Source organism: Nuphar pumila, chromosome 2 (assembly GCF_984573655.1).
Source record: "Nuphar pumila chromosome 2, dmNupPumi1.hap1.1, whole genome shotgun sequence".
NCBI lineage: Eukaryota > Viridiplantae > Streptophyta > Magnoliopsida > Nymphaeales > Nymphaeaceae > Nuphar > Nuphar pumila.
The window spans coordinates 52695748-52716737 of record NC_143250.1 but is presented as its reverse complement, the minus strand read 5'-3'; the positions used below and the strand labels follow the sequence as shown (position 1 = coordinate 52716737).

At 41.0% G+C, this 20990-nt stretch overlaps 2 protein-coding genes across 2 annotated transcripts; one reads left to right on the top strand and one right to left on the bottom strand.

Moving 5' to 3' along the window:
- The first annotated feature begins 13211 nt into the window (after window positions 1-13211).
- LOC149845474 (acid phosphatase 1-like) lies at window positions 13212-14443 on the top strand. The gene is made up of 3 exons (XM_089988075.1): window positions 13212-13564; window positions 13809-14018; window positions 14202-14443. Exons 1-3 carry the CDS (start codon window positions 13212-13214, stop codon window positions 14377-14379), a joined length of 741 nt encoding a protein of 246 aa, XP_089844201.1. The 3' UTR covers window positions 14380-14443.
- Window positions 14444-15051: 608 nt separating this feature from the next.
- Window positions 15052-18861, bottom strand: LOC149845473 (peroxygenase-like). Its single transcript, XM_089988072.1, has 6 exons — window positions 18759-18861; window positions 18486-18635; window positions 18295-18380; window positions 17816-17910; window positions 15392-15517; window positions 15052-15199 (listed from the first exon to the last, which is right to left on the bottom strand). Exons 1-6 carry the CDS (start codon window positions 18859-18861, stop codon window positions 15052-15054), a joined length of 708 nt encoding a protein of 235 aa, XP_089844198.1.
- Between the last annotated feature and the right edge of the window lie 2129 nt (window positions 18862-20990).

The following is a 20990-nucleotide window of genomic DNA, read 5'->3' as shown; positions in this document are numbered from 1 at the left end:
AAACTGAGTTTTTATTTCAAGAATTAAGGATTTGATAATACTTGGAACTTCATATCGTTCCTTTATTAAAAACGCCCATGACAACTTAGAGAAATCATCAACAATAACTAGATAGTGTTGACACTGAGTCCTAGTAGGAATCTTACTAGGACCCAACAATAACTAGATAGTATCGACACTGAGTCCTAGTAGGAATCTTACTAGGACCCCATACATCTGCATGAAGAAGTTCAAATACTTTATTACTAGACTGACTCTGACTCGAAGGGAACGAACTTCGATGATGCTTGCTCAGCTGACATGCTTCACACTGAAAGGATGTGGTGGAAGGAATCTGAGGAAAGACCGAACGAAGCTTTGACAATGAAGGATGACCAAGACGACGATGCCACTGAACAGGACAGAATGAATGTTCCACTGCAGCATGAACAGTACCCATTGGATGATGTAGGTAGTAAACTCCCTTTTCTTCATAGCCTCCACCAATCTTCTTCCCCGTCAGCAAATCCTAAAAATGACAACTCATCAGATCAAATATTACTCTACAGTTTTGTTCTTTTATAAGGCAACTAACAGAGAGTAAACTTTGAGGAAATTTTGGAGCATGAAGAACATTTTGCAACTGTAACGAGGAAGATATAGAAATATTTCCCTGACCAACAACCGGGGAGGAGCTCCCATCGGCTAATGAGACTCCAAGCTGAGCATTAATATCCTTTAGAACTGAAAAAACAAGTGAATTTCCACACAAATGTCTGGATGCACCAGAGTCAATAATCCACTTACTGTCAGTCGAATGAAGATGATTTCCGGTTGAATAGGCAACCCCAACTACAGGAGGGGTGGAACTCAAAGGACGAAGAACTATCAACTCATCATATTCAACACGACTGAGGGTGATACTATTGTCACTTGCAGAGATACAGGAGGGGTGGAACTCAAAGGACGAAGAACTATCAGCTCATCATATTCAGCACGATTGAGGGTGATACTACTGTCACTTGCAGAGATATTTTCATGTGCCTTTGTTGCCTTGAGAGTAGTAACATTTGCTTTAGGGGCATATGACTTTGATGAATAAGAGGTTGGCCGGCCATGCTTATCCCAACAACGATCTTCTAAATGTCCAGATTTTCCACAAAATGTACATTGAAGCTTTCCTCTGCATCCCATACATCGTCCACGACCTCATCCTCTGATGTTCTGAAGATTTCCACGCCCATAACCAGATGAGACAACTAGAGCAGATGACTGAGTCACAGGCTGAGATTGTGGAAGAGAAATCGCAAGTCTACTCAGACGATTATATGCCTTAGCAAGAGTAGGTACATCTGAACCAGTCAACATTTGGACTTTTGCAACAGAGAATTCTGAAGATAAACCTGTAAGAAACCGAGCAACCATAGTTTGTTCTTGATGATCCTTTTGTTTCGAACAGCAGAGGGGTCTGTGAGCATTAAGTCTTTCAAAGGCAGCTTTGACGGAGGCATAGTACTGGGCCAAGGTTTGATCTCCCTGCTATAAATTATATATTTCTTGTTCAACTTGTAGGATACGACTCACATTAGTCTCTTGTGAGTACGTATCTCGAAGATTGTCCCACATCTGTTTGGTTGTATTATAGTAAATTAAATCATCTGCAATATGGGCTTCAACACTATTCATAATCCATGACATGACTATGTCATTATCTTCATCCCAGGTAACATATTTTCCCACTTTTTCAGTGGGTTTGTCTTCCAACAAGATATGTTTTCTGCGATGTCCAGATACCGACATCATAAAAGTTTTGGACCACCTGGCATAGTTAGTTTCATTCAACCTTACAGACGAGCCATACGAAAAGGGATTGGCAAATGCCTTATACTCTCCAATATTTTCCAATTTGGAATCACATTTCGAAGTTTCAGTCATACTTCTTTTCAGTAAAAAAAAACTGGACAGACTCCAATCAACACAGGAAAAACGTGTATTACACTCACACACCAACCAATATGACAATCAGCAGTTGTTCACACACACAAAAAAAAACACTACGACAGTAAGGAATAGCAGCCCACAACACGAGTACTTTCCCAGCACAGCAGGAAATCTAGCCTACAGTTTCCACGACAGTAGTGAACAACAGCCCACAAACATGAAAAATAGTTTTAAATTTTTTTTTCAGCACATCAGTGAATCACGACCAACATAACTCTGCATACGCAGAACCTGTTTTTTTTTCCAGCACATCAGTGAATCACGACCAACATAACTCTGCATACGCAAAACCTGTTTTTCAGCACATCAGCGAATCACAACCAACATACCTCTGCATACGCAAACCCTGAATCATAACAGAGGTTGCTCCCCAGACATATACAACTTGACAGTCAGTCATTTTTCAATCACTAGCAACACCACTACGAGTGTGATTGTTGTTTCTCCCAAAAACCAGGAAGTCACGACATGAAATCACGAAACAGAAAAAAATTTTGTGGCCCAAACATCAGGGAATCACGGCTGAGATAAGACTCGGCACCAGGGAGTCACGGCAAGGCAAACATTCATCAGGGTATCACGGTTGAACTAAGACGCAGCACCAGGGAGTCGCGACAAGGCAAAATAAGGCTTGGAAACAGAGAATCACGGCAGGAACTCACAGCAAGAAAAAAACTCGGCAACAACAAGCATCCACGACCAGCAGCACGCCCAGATCTGTCATCAGATCTTAAAAAAAAATTAATCGCTGACCTGATTGGAAAGATATTTTCGTTGGATCGTAGTTTGATCATGATCGATCACGCTCCCACAATCGACTGTGCTTTGATCGCAATCGATCACGCTCCCACGATCGACTGTGCTCTGATACCATGTAGAAAAATGCACCAAACCCTAGGTAGAGAGAGAGAAGAGAGAGAGACAGCTGCACAAGGAGAGAAAACTCGTTAACTTATTATTAGGGCCTCTCTCTATGTTAAATAGAGAGAGGATTAAAAGAATAATTACAACTAAACTCATTATGAAAACATAATTTCAAATAGCATCTAATATGAAAAAACTTCACTTAAAACCACCTATTCTCAACAATCTGCATCACTCTGATAATCTGGGGATGTTGGTTACCCAAGTTCTGGAGGGACCAAACTATCCTACTTGGAGTCGTGCTATGCTCATGGCTCTAGCAGCCAAAGACAAGGTTGGGTTTATTGATGGTTCTATACCCAAGCCTGCCTTTGGATCGACAGAATTTCTCAAGTGGAAACGTTGTAACAACATGGTCCTATCGTGGCTAGTAAATTTCATATCTAAGGAACTTGCTAACACTGTCATATATGCCACTACTGCACTTGAAGTTTGGGCTAATCTGAAAGAACTTTTTTCACGAACTGTGGCACCCCGTATATATCATATCCAGGAATCTATTGCTCATTTGTAGCAAGGCTCCCAACCTGTTGCTACGTAATTCTCCCAATTGAAAGCATATTGGGATGAAATCAACTCATATTGTCCACCTCCTTCTTGCTCATGTGGTGCTATTAGTGACATGATTAAACAATGAGAGCAGGAGAAAATGTTTTAGTTCTTGATGGTTTGGAATGACTCTTATGATCATATTAGAGGACAAATCTTGCTTATGGAGCCAGTTTCGAGCATTGCCAAAGCATACAATTTAATTGTTCAAGAAAAACAACAAAGAGAGGCACGCTCTCTACCGGCAACCACTAACAGTCAAGCTGCCTTTTATTCAGCCAACTTCAGTCATGATCATAATGTCATGGGTGTGACTGATCAGAAGGGTGAAAAACAAAAAATTTAATTGGAAATCTCAACCAATATGCTCTCATTGCAATGGAGTTGGACATACTAAAGAGCGTTGCTTCAAACTTCATGGATATCCTCCACATCATCGGCTTCATGGAGAAGTTTCAAATGTCTCATTGGCATCTTCAGGATCAATCAATACCAACACCTCAAATAGATTAATTTTAGGTAAGAAAAAATCAGAAAGTGTCGATGTTGTTACTCTTACCAAGAGTGAGTATGACCAGATCATGGCTCTAGTCAAAGGCAAGTCTGTTATAGCAAACTTTGTTGGTATGTCATCCTTTCACAAACCCTCTTTTCAATCTTGGATTATTGATTTAGGAGCTAGTAATCATATTGTTTATTCTCCTACTTTTCTTAATCAAAGTTCTACTAAAAATTTTGGTATTTTTGTCAAATTACCTTAAGTCATTTGACTAAGCAAATGAACTGTTCAATCACCTTCTTTCCTCATTATTGTGTTATTCAGGACCTTGCCTCGCAGATGAGGATTGGAGTGGGTGAAATTGGAGTGGGTGAAGAAACTGATGGATTGTACAAGTTGCAAATTCCAAGTCCACCATCGGCCTTCTCCATAGCCAACAATAATCAAGACATCTAGCATCGACGACTTGGACATCCCTCTTCTTCTCGCATGAGACAAGTTTTCCACTATGATTCTACTTTTAATTTTAGTAAAGATACATGTGCTTGTGATGTGTGTCATCGAGCAAAGCAGGTTTGTCTTCCTTTTCTTCATAGTTCAATTAAAAGTATATTTATATTTGAGTTTATTCATATTGACATTTGGAGACCTTACTCCTTTGCTTCAATTAATGGTGCTCATTATTTTTTAAGTATTGTAGATGATTATTCTAGGTGTACTTGGATCTATTTGATGTGGCATAAATCTGAAGTGAAATATTTACTTAAATTTTTTTTTCTATGGCCAAAACTCAATATGAAAAGGATATTAAAAATGTTAGAACTGACAATGGATCTGAATTTCTCTCAAATTCCATACAAAATTATTTTCATGAAAATGGGATTGGCCATCAACTTTCGTGTGTTGCCACTCACCAACAAAACGGAGTAGTGGAACGAAAGCATAGGCATCTTCTTGAAGTTCCCTGTGCTCTCATCTTTCGAGCAAACCTTCCTCACTATTTTTGTGGAGAGTGTATTCTTGCCACCGCATACTTAATCAATAGAACTCCATCTTCTAAATTGCAAGGCAAAGCACCTTTTAATTTTTTTTTAACCACAAACAGTCTTATGATCATATCAAAACTTTTGGATGCCTTTGCTATGCTGCAAATCTAGATCCACATAGGTCAAAATTTGATTCTAGAGCAAGAAAGTGCATTTTCATCGGATATCCCTTTGGGAAAAAGGCATACAAATTATATGATTTAGAGACCAAAATGGTTTTTACCTCTAGAGATGTTATTTTTTATGAAAATATCTTTCCTTTTTGTGAGTATAAGGAAGATGTCTATGAACAGGTGCTACCCATACCCACACCATTGAATGACCAAGACTCAATACCCACTCCTTAAACATCTAATGAGTCAACCGAGTCTCCTCAAAACAATGACCCTCAGTCAAACATTTCAGTTGATGAGCCTCATCCAATCACCAATACCGACACTCATCAATCAGAGATTGTATCAATCTGAACCAAATTTCAACCTTGAACCACTTAGAAGATCTTCGAGAGAAAAATGACCCTCTACATTGCTTAGGGATTTCTATTGTATAGTTGTTCAGATCTCACCAAATCCAAATCCAAATTCAAATCATAAAGGCAAAGGTACTTGTTTCCCTCTTGTTAATTTTGCCAATTTTCAGCATTTTTCTCCTCCTCATCTTAAATTCTTGATGTCTGTATCCGCCACCTCAGAACCCACAACCTACTCCCAAGTTGTAAAAGATAAGCATTGAAAAGATACCATGCTCTCATAAATACAAGCTCTCAAGGAGAATAACATTTGGTCACTTACTGAACTTTCACCTGGAGTGAAACCAATAGGGTGCAAGTGGATTTATCGTATAAAGTATAAATCAGACAGTTCTATTGAACGCTACAAAGCAAGGCTTGTAGCAAAAGGATTTACTCAGCAAGAAGGTCTTGATTATCATGAGACCTTCACTCCAGTTGCCAAACTTGTCACCGTTAAATGCTTATTGGCACTTGCTTCAGCTAAAAATTGGATATTGTACCAAATGGACGTTCACAATGCCTTCTTACATGGCGATTTAAAAGTTGTTTATATGGAATTGCCACCAGGATACATCGTTCAAGGGGAGAATGTAGTATGCAAATTAAATAAATCATTTTATGGTTTAAAGTAAGCTCTCCAGAATTGGTTTGCCAAGTTTTCTCAAGCTTTATTGCAGTGTGGTTTTTCTCAATCAAAGGCTGATTACTCACTCTTCACTTTTAGTAAAGGAAACTCAATTATTGCAATTCTGGTATACGTAGATGACTTGATTATTGCAGGTAATCAAGAAAAGAACATTTCTCAACTGAAGACTTATTTGAGTCATATATTCAAAATAAAGGATTTGGGTACACTCAAATATTTCTTGGGATTAGAAGTATCTCAATCCACCGCTGGCATCAATCTAAATCAGCAAAAATATACTTCGGATATTTTGGATGAATATGGACTACTTGGATGCAAACCGTGTGCCTCTCCTATGGAGCGAAAATCGAACTTGTCCTCTACTGAAGGAAAACCATTACATGATCCTCAACAATACCGACGTTTAGTAGGTCGGCTAATCTACTTAACTATCACTCGGCCTGACATACCTTTTTTTGTGAACGTCTTGAGCCGCTTCATGCAGACTCCCCATCAACCTCATATGGCAGTTGCTCTTAAGGTCTTACACTATTTGAAGCACAATCCAGGACAAGGATTGTTCATGTCCTCATTATCAAATCATATTCTAAAAACCTATTGTGACTCAGATTGGGTTGCATGTCAAGAAACTAGGAAGTCCATCACTGGGTATTGCATATTCTTGGAAACTAGTATGATCTCTTGGAAAACAAAGCGCCAGACCACTATATCTCGCTCATCAGCCGAAGCAGAATACCGAGCAATGGCAAATGTTGTATGTGAAATTATTTGGCTCTGTTATTTACTTATTGATCTTCATATCCATTTGCAAGAACCAACTCAGCTTTTTTGTGACAATCAAGCGACTCTCCATAGTGCTGCAAACTTTGATTTTCATGAGAGAACTAAGCACAATGATATAGACTGTCACTTGGTTCGTGACAATATATCAGATGGAACCATTTTCACTGCTCATGTTCAGTCTCAAGATCAGTTGACCGATCTTTTTACAAAATCTCTTGGAAAGGATCAATTTCATTACCTTATTTCCAAATTGGGCCTATAAGATTTGTATGCATCAGTTTGAGGGGGAGTGTTAATATTCAAATTAACGCTGCCACAAATCTCGCTATTGTAACCTTTCAAAATCAAATTCAAAATTGGAGCAAATCTCGCAGATCAGAATGAAAGGTGGCTATGCTGAAATCTTACAGATCAAACCAGAAATAGTTTTTATCAATTCATATTGTAATTCAAATATTTCCTTTTCTATTGTACAATACTACTATATATATGTTGTATGTATCTCAACAAAAGTGAGGTGAAAAATTATCAGTTTCCTCAATTACCTTCATTTTTGTTTCTTTCTATTATTTCACATTAGCAGAGGTAGAAGAAGAGAGAATGAGTATACTTTCTTGTGTAGTAAGATCATTCCAATGGAGTCATAACCTATATGCAGATGATGCTTTATTTTTTTTATCAAAGATCAAGATGATTGGGTTGAGCAGTTTGTGATAGTTATCAAGGAATTTGAAAGAAAGCCTGGTCTCAAGGTGAGCAAGAAAAAATCTATGTTGTTGATTCCTTTTAATGTCCATCAGAATAAATTAAATGATGTTAGATCTCTTACCCGGTGGAATATTGGTAGTTTGCCTATAAAATATTTGGTCGGTTATGTGCAACTCCATAATTAACAAAATGCAATCTAAATTGGATGCCTTAAGTGGCCATTTACTTTCAATGGAAAGAATTATCCTTGTTAATGTTGTCCTTTCAGTGGTGCCCATTTACTGGATGATGTGCTTTTGACTTCTGCATTCTATCTCTCAAAAAATTGAAAAAATCATGAGAGAGTTCTTATGGAGTGAGAATTCTGAAATATAAAATCTCATTTGTTGGGATGGGATAAACTTTATCGTCGAAAAAAAGAGAGGGGTCTTGGTGTCAGGAGAATGAGAGATGTCAACCTAAGTCTTCTTTCGAAACTATCTTGGTCTCTAGTGTCGGGTGAGTTAAACCCATGATCCAACCTAGTGAGGGTCAAGTATTTGAGTAGGGAGTCCCTTTGGTTCAGATGGTCCTATAAGATAGTTTCATGGGGATGGAAGAGTATTCAAGAAAGTATGGTCATTTTAGATATAGGAGCCAAGTGGTTCATAGGAGATGGTAGAAGGATGAGTTTCTAGATGGATCATTGGGTTGATCATTTTTCCCTTGTGTCTATAAAGGGTCACAAAAATTTTAGAGAGTACCAAGAGTTAGTCATATTAAAGTCTAGGAAGTCATTGAAGAGTCTTACAAGTATATGTGTGTTATTTCTAAGTCGTTCATGTAGGTATCTGCAATAATAAAGGAGTTGGTGGAGCAAGTGCCAAGGAATGCTTTAGAGGCAGACAAACCGGTGTGGTTGGGAGGGGGAGTCGTTCAGGCTGGCGAATATGATTTGGTGCAAAAACCATTGGCCTAAGGCAGTGTTGACTCTTTGATTCTCGATTGAGGGGAGGTTGGTGACCCAAGAGATGATGAAGAAAAGAAGTGTTCAATTAGCCAACATTTGTGGTCTATGCAGGAATGCAGAGAAGAACATAGATCACATTTTTATTACTTGTAAGATGGCCAAGATGGTGTGGGAGCAGGTCACACAATATTTCAACATCGATCATAAGGTTGCGAGGCTCTAAAGAGATGAGGTGAAGTCAAGTGGGAGAATAAAGCTATTAGGTCAATGTGACTTGTGTCTTCCAATTGGTTGTGAGAGGAATATGGGAAATCAGGAACAGAATTATTTTTGAGGATTGGAAAGTGGATAGTGGGAAAGTAATGTATTGAAGGTGATTGTAATTTTGAAAGGAGTTATAACATATCCATTGGTTGGCTATATGCAGGAAGAAGAAAACCATCGAGTGAGGGATGGGTTAAGGGATCAATTGCTAGTTGTGAGACTGATGTCCTAAAGGTAGGTTTCACTGTTAGAGACCATAAAGGTTGTTTCTTGAAGCTTGACTGATTAGTAAGCAAAACCAATGAAAAAGAGGAGCATAGATGGTGGATTGACATTGTCAATGATCTAGATGAGAACCTCATTATTATTATTGAGTCTTTTAAAAAAGCTATAGTTGAAGAAGTAAGAGCAATGTTGGAGGGAAGACATAAGAGAGGACCGAATTTGTTGTATGAAAAACTGTTATCTTTTAACAAAACCCATTGTAAGTGGTCTCCGAGCTCTCAAAACTACATTGTAGAAAATCTGGCGAAGATGGGGGTCTTCAGGCTCACAAAATTTGGAAAGACAAACCACTGAAATGGTTCCCGTCTTTGGAAGTTTTGTGATTTATGTATTATTTTAATTGATATACGGGTTGGGGTCTTGCCTAACCCCAACTTGATTATCCAAAAAAAACTTGTGTCTTCCAAAGAAAGAAGACATACTTCTTTCCACACTGCTTTACTCATAGGACATGTGAAAAATAGATGGGAAGGGAACTCCCACACTATTTTTAGAGAAAGAACATCTGCTGATCATATTAAATCCCAGATGCATACCAACAGGGGCTCCGCTTGTCTGGCAGGGCAGTTAGTGCACGTCACCTTGTGTTGTTGGGTCCTTGCAAGTTCGAATCCCAATGGTATATGGTTGTATAACTGGTAGGGGTCTGCCTAACCCCAGCTTTCTCTGTAGGAAAAAAAAAAAATCATATGCATAAGGCGATCATGAGTTGGGAGACGATCTTCAATTGCAAACCCAACAGTCAATGAAGCCCGAAGAAGATGTTTAGGAAACCACATGAATCTGAAACACCCAAGAGTATTGCTTTTGGCTTTAATATGTTGCCAGGCTTCTTTTATATAAATTTCATCATTTTTTTATAGGCAAGTTGGGGTTAGGCAGATCTCCACTAGTTACACAAGATACCATTAGGGATGGCAGTGGACCGGGGGAAAGCGGGGCCCCGCCCCGCCTCGCCCCGTTTGGACCGGGGATGAAGGGTATGAAACGGGGATGGAGGCGGGGATGAAGGTTAAAATCCATCCCCGTCCGGGGGTGGAGGCGGGGATGGACTGGCACGTTCCCCCGCCCCGCCCCGCCCCGCCCCATCCCCGCCCCGGCCCCGCCCCGGCCCATCCCCGCCCCGCCCCCGGCCCATCCCCGTCCCGGCCCCGCCCCATCCCCGCCCCCAACTCAGATGAACTGTTTACTAACCCTAACTCCCTTCCCTAATTTCCTAACCCTGGAGCCGGGCGACGTTACTGTGCACGTAGGACGCCGGGTTCTCGATAGCGTACCGGACTCCGGCCTGGGCGGCGAGGTGCATCACGTGGGTGAAGGCGACGAGGTCGAAGAGCTTGGCCAGGAGCCGGGCGTCGTTGATGTCGCCGGCGATGACGAAGACGCCGTGGTCGCCGAGGATTCGACGGCGGGCCTTCTTGAGCGAGGGGTCGTAGTAGTCGTTGAAGTTGTCGAGGCCGACGACACCGTCACCGCGCTTCCGGAGGGCGAGCGAGACGTGGGTGCCGACAAAGCCAGCGGCGCCGGTGACGAGCACGCTCATCCCGCGGGGTCGGGGATGGGGGCGGGGTCGGGACGGGGACGGGGCGGGGGCGGGGCGGGGACGGGGACGGGGCGGGGACGGGGACGGAGACGGGGCGGGGGTGGAGGACATGAAACGGGGATGAAGGCGGGGGTGGAGGATAAAATCCATCCCCGCCGCGGAGGCGGGGCGGGGGTGGAGGATAAAATTTTGAGGCGGGGCGGGGGTGGAAACCTTGTCCCCCGCCCCGCCCCGCCCCGCCCCACTGCCATCCCTAGATACCATTGGGTTTTGAACTTGCAATGTCCCAATACATGGTGACGTGCACTAACAGCTCCTACCAAACAGGCGGAGCCCCCCCTTTTATAGAAATTTCATTAACCCCTTTCCATGTAAACTGGTCTTCCCTAATTGTGTCCCATGATTGATTAATCAATTCATTAGAAACCAGATGATCCAGGTGTCAATACTCCCTACTTAACACAGGCTGGTGTACAGGAACACTTTGTAGAGTGAAACAGCAAAAATAGTTGAAAAATCATCTGGTAAAGGCCACTCGTGAAAGTCACCGAGTTGACAAGACGTCACATGTTTGAAACCCTTGCCGCAGCAAGGTTTAAATAATGACTATGTATTTTGCATTCACGTCAGCTTGTGTTGGGACGTTGAAGGTTCAAAACCCAATGGTATAGGGGTCTGCCCAACCCCAGCTTGAGCTTACCTTCAAAAAAAAAAAAATGCAAATAAAAAAAATTGGCATAAAACATAGGTAATTAAAAATTCAGCAAACGGTATAGATGGGTTCAATTCAGTTTTAATTTTATAAAATAACCTTTAAAGAACAGACGTCAGTATGCGATCTTTTCTTGAAAGTCAAGTTAGGGCATAAAAACTACAAGATTCAAATTCAAGGCGACTTGATTCTGAGAATTGATAAAAAGGGCTTCACAGGGGTGCCTTGAATTGCGGAAGAAATAATCAGCGTCCTCCTCTCAATCAAACACGGGATAAATAGTCTGGCGACTATTTCTCCGGTTTTTGTGTGTTTTATTTTCGTGGGTTTTATCCCGGATTTTTCTTCTGTGGTTTTATCCAAGCCGCCAAATGCACCCTAAAGGTGCAGTTGGATCCCTTGGATTCTTGGATTTGAAATCCAAGAATCTGAGGTCTCACCTTCCCCCTCGTTGGAAGAGACATTCCCTGATCTCTCCCTCACTACCTTATGCATGAAAGGTTTCAGATCCAGCATTTAAATCGCCTTGGATCTTGGCCTGGGTCTCATCAATGTGTCAGATCCTTGAATCCCGGAATTCAAACATACCCTAATGGAATTTCTTTTCCTACGTGGAACATTGGATCCTTTCCTGCAGGGAAAAATTGCCAATGTTGAGAGAGAGAGAGAGAGAGAGAGACGCACCCTCTTAATCAATGTTGCCAAATTTGGATGATAAACAGGAACGATTTTCAAAAAGATTCAAAAAATTCAACGATTCAGGCTCGACTCAAATCAGGCTGAACAGGTGCATTGAATTTTCAAGTTTTAAAAAAATTATATATATATAATAAAAAAACCGATTAAAGCCCAATTCTGCCAATTCGGGGTTGGATCGTCTGACATTTGAGTAAGCTTGATTTGACCCTAAAGCAGATCAGATTTGGAGATAATTCAGCCGATTTGATTCTATTCTGATAACATGGCTCTTGGTAATCCCAAGGAACACAGTGGGATCAGAACTAAGAAGACGGCCCTTCACAAACGGTACGAGGGAGAGCGCATCAGGTCAGAGCTGCCTTAGATGCTATTCATCCATTTGATGAACGGCAGCCAGAACACCATCTTGTTTCTTTTTGTTTCAGCTGTTTCATTTTTTGAAGACTGTAGATGGCGGTCCATCTAAAAATTGAATGGCTCACAAAGTACCCATCTAAGATACAACACAAACTTCTTTAAGTCTGATTTGGAATGCATAAAATAAAAGAAACAATTACTTCATTTGATTGAATGTCATTAAGGAAACCCCACCCATTTGATTGCATCAACGACACCACAGCATGTTCTCCACTGCCCCCACTGGGGCCATGTACTGGGAATTTATCATGCCGGCCACTTCTCTTAACAACTTTACAAGTGGTACCAAAGCTTTCTTCTTCAAGATGACCAAATGGCTTCTTAAACAGCCAGACTTAAAAAGACTGTATATTTTGAATAGATTTATTTCAGTTCAGCCATTTCCTTTCGAATCAAAATTCACATGCACTGAGAGAGAAAATTATTAAATAACATATTTAGAATTTGCCAGCCTAGCTCCTATCGTATCATCATGTGAAATGGCAGCTCCTTCAAATTATTAAGACACGATCCACCATGTGTAGTAAACGTACATATTTTGTCATATCATCCCCAAGGACGTGTACCCATTGCTTCAAAGCATCAGAGCCTGCCTCCTCTCTCTCTCTCTCTCTCTCTCTTGGTGAAGTTGGAGAAAAAATGGTGAAACATCCAGCTCTGGTATTGTACCTGTTGATTTTGAGCATGCTTGTGGAAATGGGGATTGGGGATTGGAATATTTTGCGCAACAAAAGGGTTGATCCTTTGCGCATCAACAAAAAGGTTGATCCCACTATCAGTTTGAAGAACTACTGCGAGAGTTGGAGGATCAATGTTGAGCTGCACAACATCAGGGTGTTTGAAGTTGTTCCTGAGGAATGCATCGAGTACATTGGGAAATACATGTCCTCTACCCAATACAAGGTTGATGTTGAAAGGGCAACAGAGCAGGTCACCCTCTATCTCACCAACAACTTTGTGTTGGGTGGGGATGGTAAAGATGCTTGGGTATTTGACATTGATGACACTCTCCTGTCAACAGTGCCTTACTACAAGAAACATCAATTTGGGTAATTCCCCAACCTCTCCAAAATGCAGTTTTTGGCGACATTTCTTGATAGCTCTGATAGGATCTTTCCATTGGTAGCTTCTAACTCTTTGTTACAGCAGATCTATAGTTCTTCAGCATTGCATTTGACAAGAACACCAACAGAGCACTATTTCATTTGAACACGACAAAGTGCTTTCTTTCTTTGTCTTCTTAAAAGTTGGATACTTGTATATGTTTTAGCAAGTGTAACGTCTGTGTGGCAGGGGTGAGACATTGAACACTACATTGTTAGAGAAGTGGATGAAAAGTAGCAAAGCTCCAGCTCTAGAGTATTCCCTCGCTCTGTATAATCATATCAAAAGCATAGGATTGAAGATCTTCCTTGTGTCATCTAGAAACGAGCATCTGAGGGATGCAACGGTTGACAACCTACTGACCGTCGGCTACACAGGATGGACAAGCCTCATCTTAAGGTATGGAACCAACCCTCATGTGCAGCATACAAATAACTAAATTCTAATCACTATCACATTCAAATGGCTACAAGTGTTCAAAACAGAACACCATGATTTCAATCTCTCCCCTATGTGTTGAGATCTATAGCTATGGCTCCCTTCATGGCAATCATTGACATCTATGATCGCTGTTGTTTCCAGGGAACTTGAAGATGTTGGTATTACAATACAGAAATACAAGACTGAACAAAGGAAGAAGATTATAGCAGAAGGCTACCACATCTGGGGAGTTGTTGGGGCTCAGTGGAGCAGCATCCTGGGATTCCCCAGTGGCTCGAGGACCTTCAAGCTACCAAACTCCATGTATTACATGTCGTGAACCAAGATACCATCATATCGGAAACTAGCTTCCTACGTAAATAAGAAAATGCCCCCCCCCCTATAGAGGCCAAGATCCCATGCGTCATTGTGCTCCAATTTATGTTTTGATTCTATAAACTAGCTTCCTACATAAATAAGAAAATGCTCCCACCATAGATCAAGATCCTTATGTGTCACTCTTCTCCAATTTGTGTTTTGCTCTCTCTCTCTCTCTCTCTCTCTCTCTCTCTCTCTCTCAAGCTCAGAACGATAGTACCGGTTTTAGTAGCGGCACAAAAGGAATCACCATTGATCCAATTAGACGAGATTGGAAGCCTTTTCAAGGGTAAAATTTACAGCCACAGCCCAATGCTGATCCGCTTATGAGCTGGGAGAACACCCCCAATTAACCTATATTCAATGAGTCCTAGTCTCTGAAGAAGATATAAACAAATAAATCTAAAGGAACCAATAACGTCAAAGCATAAAAGGTTAGATGAGATTATGAAGAAAGCACTCAACTGATAACAGAGGTTTATGCCAACTAAGACAGTTCAACTTAGAAGAACATCAGTTCCTCATATTTACATAAGCATGCCAAACACTCGACATGGAACATGGTCTCTAGTCTATCACAACCATCCACAGCAACATACTCTGACCACCTAAAGATGCATCTCTCCCTGTTCTACTAAGCTGTTTTGTCATAAGACTGTTGTTTGGACAGGTACTCGAATAAACTGCCATCAAAAGATGCTCTTATTGCTTCCTTGGGTAGAAATCCTTGTTGGTCCCTTGCCAGAATGTAAAGTACTGCCCATTCCAGTTTGCTTGAGATCCTAAGTATTTGTTGGTACATTACAATCAATATAACACCAATTAGAAGCAGGCAAAGAAATGTGCAAAAGGCAAGATCAAATGGACGAAAAAGGTTGCTTCATACTGCAACACTGAGTAGCAAAAACAAGTGAAACCGATTATCATGATCAGGATGATAAAAAGTATATATGCAATTGGGTGAAGGAAATTACCAGCCAAATGGGTCGATGGCGATGCGATTACCTTCAGTCATCGTCCACAGCTCTGATAATGTCAAAGCATCTGGTTTTGTACGGGCATATTTACTAAAGATGTGCTCAAAATTTGCTGGAACATACCTGCAATCCAAATGAACGCTTTTGAGAATGAGACCGGTCAGAGAGCATATAAGGACCCTGCAAGAGCCTTGTGCCTGTTCCTGTTGAAGTTTCCACAGACTGGGCTGGTAAACGAGCCGAACAAATAAGCTCAGGGTGTTCAAGCTTGACTCATTCTTGTGGTGAGCCAAGACAAACTTAAGATCACGAAGAACCCAAGTACATGGGGTGTAACCAGGTTGGGTTTTGTTCAGGTCTTATCAGACCCGAATCTGAATCGGGTTTAAAAGTAAGACCCAAAGTACCCAACCCAATCTAATTTGGGTTGGGGTACAGTTAAAAACTGTGGAGCCGCTTTGATTCGGATTGGGTTCTGGTATGAGCATTGAAGAAAAAATTAGACCTATATAGGTTAACGGGTTGGGTTCTGGTATGAGCTCACGTCTTGATATGATCAGCTAGAGCTAATTACCCACCAATAAAAAATATGCTAACAAAATAAAAGCTTAATATCTATTTTAAATAATGTCAAAATATAAATATAAAAATAATATATTCACTCCAACCATTTACTTCAATTTGACAATTTCCATCAATCGGAAGTACATGAAAAAATGAATTAAAGTTTAAATTACCAAAATGCAATGCATATTAATTCTAAGTTTAAAAATCATGAAAAATACATGATATTACATAAAAGACCAAAATACTCCTAAATCAACAAACCCTTCCAGCCGTTGCAGAGGATCCAACAGCTAGAAATATAACCGGACCCGGACCCTCTCCAACGGTTATATAAAGTCAACATTGGTTGACTTAGTTAACCCAAGTTGACTATTATATATAATATATATTTTATATAAATAACAATGTATATATACATATATATTATATATAAATATATGACAATATTATATTAATACATATAATATTACATCCATCTTAACAGTATATGCATGTACTTATATATTGTGGATGTGTATGTGCCTGTGTAATGTATGTATGCATGTATAATGTTCTCTTGAAAGGTTGGGGTATAATGCATACTGTCACATTATGGAGAAGACTCTTTTTTTTTTTTTGTTGCTTGGTTTAAATGATCTTTTTTCTGCTTGTATCATTTATGTTTTAGGTTAAGTCTGAGTTTATTGATGCATTGAGCACTGCAGAGAATAAAGTGAACGATTTGCAGTCCAGGTTGGAGTCACTAAGTGATCAGCTTTCCAGAAAAGGTAAGTTTAAAGATTTCTTGAATTAACATAAGTTGTACACAAGTCGTGTTTAGGCTTCATTGAGGTATTAGGGCCTTCCATAGTCTTGTAAACTTTTGAAGGTGGCATATATTTACCAATCGAAGATGAGTCTGGGTACATAGCCTGTTCCCCGGCCGTTTGAGTACCTATTGTTTGTTTTACAAAATAAATACAAAGCTTGAGCAATAGGATTTGAAATCCAAACCTGTTTGTTTTACAAAGTAAATACAATGTTTCAAAGATGTGAGCAACAGAATTTGAACTCCAAACCTGTTTGTTTTACAAAGTAAATACAATGTTTAAAAGATGTGAGCAACAGAATTTGAACTCCAAACCTGTTGTTTGTTTTACAAAATAAATACATTGTTTCAAAACGGTAAGCAATAGGATTTGAACTCCAAAACCTGTTGTTTATATGCCAAATACTCCACCATCTACACTCTATGATACAAAATATGTGTAAAATATTTTCAGTACCAGTTAACGAGCCTGTTCATGTTCGGCTTCAGAGCCAATTCAATTTAACTAGTTGGAACGAGATCTTTACAAGCCGAACATGTGTGGAACTGCGTCCCTAGCCCTAGTGTCACACTATATCTTTCTCCTGGTAATTTGGTGACTCTGCATCCCTCAATCCTCATCTTGAAAGATCTCTCTGGGGTTGGTTATCTCCACAACCAATACTAGATATGCACTTGTACCAAGAAAATATCAGGAACCTCCAGACGTTTCATCAACTCTAGCTGTTACCATCACAATCCAACTACTGATAAGCAACCAATGCTGTTAACATCGGAGGCCACCAGCACCCATCATTTACATAGGCACATACTTTGCTGCTTATCACATCAGTTTGGCAATTGGGAACAGAGATACCCTATGTTAAAGGCCTTATCAATTCAATATTCTGCAAGAAGACCAGACCCAATATGGACTATAAAAGAACTTGTTAGGGGCTCTCAGTATGATGGGACTCAAGTCAAGTGATTCCATGTTTTGTATAGATGGCATTTTGTGAGCATTGATGGTTGCGATCATGAAAACATTGTAAAATAGAGGAGCATACCTTCCCTCTGTATCATAAGTTCCAGAGTCACTACCATGCTTAGCTTTATGGATATTGTGAATATATATCGGAAAGAAGGGAGAAGGGAACCATCCCTGCAACACATTACAAAAGAGCAGAGTTTATTACACATATACACGTGCATGCACGAATCACTGGTTTATGTGTGTGAGAGAGAGAGCAGCAAGAAATACAACATTACCACTCATGAAGATCAACAAAATGTTGAACTCATGAACTGAAAAAGAGTAAAAGCCAAAGCCAAAACAAATAAAAGAAAGCAGAAAAAAAAAACATCAGACGGACAAAACGGGCTCACCCAGGAACCCTGCATGGCCCAAAGGACGGCAAAAGGGGGGCATCAGCAGGAGGGAGTGGAGGGAGCAGGAGATCACTAAGATGCATGAGATCACTAAGATGCATGTGCAGGATCGCATAAACATCCACCAAAAGAGAAAGAGAGAGAGAGAGAGAGGTACCGGCAGCGTTTGGTAGCTCAAGGCAAGGTTTATGACAATAGCCATTATAAGAGATGAGATGATGTTGAACCCGACCGCTCTGAGCCCTGAAACCAACAGCCCACACATCATTTCCAAACACATCCACACCTAAAACGTAAATCAAAGCACAGGAAAAGAAGGCTAAAGACAAACATCAACAACAAAAGAACCTGAATAGGTCTCCCACGGGTAAATGATGCCGTCTCCATCCCTGTCAAAGAAGGCAACGTGCTGCTGAAGGACGCTGAGGTTGTGATGCTGGTGACCAGGCGACCCCGTCTTGTGCTCCGTATCAACCGCAACCAGAGCTCTTGGAACGTCTATAAACAAAAGGGAAACAAGCACAAATTAACCACACACCCAGTGAGCAAACTCAAGACGCTTAGAATGCAGAACCACAACTAGGTGTAGACTATGTTAGAAGGCTGGCTATGAAGCCATACATGGTTTAGGAATGGAGTCGTCCAAGTCGGTCCTGACTTTTCTTTGGGACGTGACGGGTGCCCGCGGCGCCACCGTTGCTAAAGAGTCGACCTGGGTTGCCATTTTTATGGGTCTCTGTTGGTACTCCTTTCTTTGTTTCACCACAGAACCAGGAAGACTTCCACACTCGATCGATCGATGGGAAGAGAGGAGGTTGATGATGTTTGTTGTTGAGCTGTTCTTATAGAGGTCTGCGATTTCGAAGGTGCCGTGACACGTATCATATGTGAACAGGTATGGTAGCAACACGTAGAGTGAAGGTTGCAGAACCAGAAACTTCACGATGCCTACCCTGGTTATCAGGTTGCAGTACCGGGTCCAGGTCTGTCACTGACCGGTTAAATCAAGCCCGGGTAAATCGGGGGTGAATTATATAACTAATATAAATAAAACAAATACATATCACACACACTCTCTCTCTCTCTTAAAGGTTTATGAAAAAATAAATAAAACCGCTCTTTGACAAATTGACGAAATAAAAAAAAAAAAAAATCCATCGTTTATAACTTTATAGCCATCCTGCTCTCTCGCCACCTTTTAAAGACCCCCTGACGGAGGCATTCCCAACCTCGTTTGTTGTCTTTTTCCTTACCAGGCTTTGTCGGTCTTCTTCGAACGTCGAACCCCTCACTCCCGCTTCATTTCTCTCTCTAGAGGCATCAACGGGTCGGACCCAGTGAAACCGAACTCATACCTGATTTAAAGTGCTGGTACCGGATTCGATTGCGAGTCCAATCAGACCCACCATAAGAGAAATTATACCCAGGTCTTATGGGGATTACATGAACCAGACCTGGATGCTATACAGATAAAATAACATTTTTTATACATTAAAAAATTACGGATGTTAATCGGAACTCGTGTCGAGCTCACTCGGTTCTATATATTAATCGTTCCAGATTTTAACCGGACATCTTTATTTATCACCAAACCCTTATCCTATAGAGTTTGGAAAGGGTGAGGTTCGTGCCAAACCCAACCCTCCACTGCACCATGACGCCACCGGCATGGGCTGAGTCAGGGTGGTGAGCATCCACCGGCCAGGTCACGATCGGCGACCACCAGCCGGTTGGGTCCTGGCCAGTTTGCAGTTCGTCATGGTTTGGGTGAGATAGGAAAAGAATGACAGTGACAAAGGGGAAAGACAGGGGGTGTTAGGCGGGGGTCTGGCGGAAATCAGGAGGTCCTGGCGGTCAGACCTGATGGTCTGTTTGTGGTGCTGAGGTTGGTGGTGGTCTGCCGTGGCGGATGTGGATGCGAAAGACAAGCAGATGCCTTTCATGTTGCAAACCTCAGCACCCGCTCGCCTGAAGAAGATTTTGTTAATAATTTAGATCTGGATTGGATTCATTTGAATCCGGATTGAATCTAGATTCATTTTTCAACGTCAAATATGTGATGATTTGAAGTAGAGATAAGTCCTATTTAGTCAGAGACTTATACGTAACTGTTAAAAAGTTATGGAGAAATCCTTTTAGTATACCTGCATGGTTGAGGGCGGAGGGAATAATTAGTTTTTCTAAAGGTTTCAAATACACGGTTGGGTCTCTGCTCTATTTTCTCATTATGTGTTGTGACTCACCTAAGGCAAAGAAAACTTAGAGGAGAAGGCTCTCTCGCTTCATTTAGACGGTCGAGTTCCATCATCGCTCAATGGCAGGGACATCAGGTACATACGTCTTTTGTTTTATATATTTTCACTTTTAGTACATAATGTTTGCTAGCTCAGAAAGATCGATTTTGTTCTTGAAACAAAATCGGTTTTTGGTTCAGTCAAGCTGGATTGGGGTTCTGGGAACCGATCCGGTCTTATACGTTTTCCAATCTGGTTCTGAGAATTATATCAGACCTGACCTATTTTGGATCCAGTAGTAAACCGAATTGGGTCATAGTTCTGAACCGGTCTGCTTCACGGATTGGATGCAGACCCGTATCGGGTCCGGGCGAGTCCCTTGTGATCGACATGACTCGTGTCAGGTCACTGTTTCTTTTCGACGTTTTTGCTGGGACTAGAGATATTTTCCCTCCGATCGCCGACGAAAACCCCATTCTGTTCAAGGGGGGGGGGGTTGTCGGAAAGGACAGGAGGCAGTTTTTGGGTTAAACCCAAACCCTCCCGGAAATTGAAGACAGCTCTGACCATCGGCCATTTCGTTGGAAAAAACCTCTATAAAAAAATATATGCTTACAAA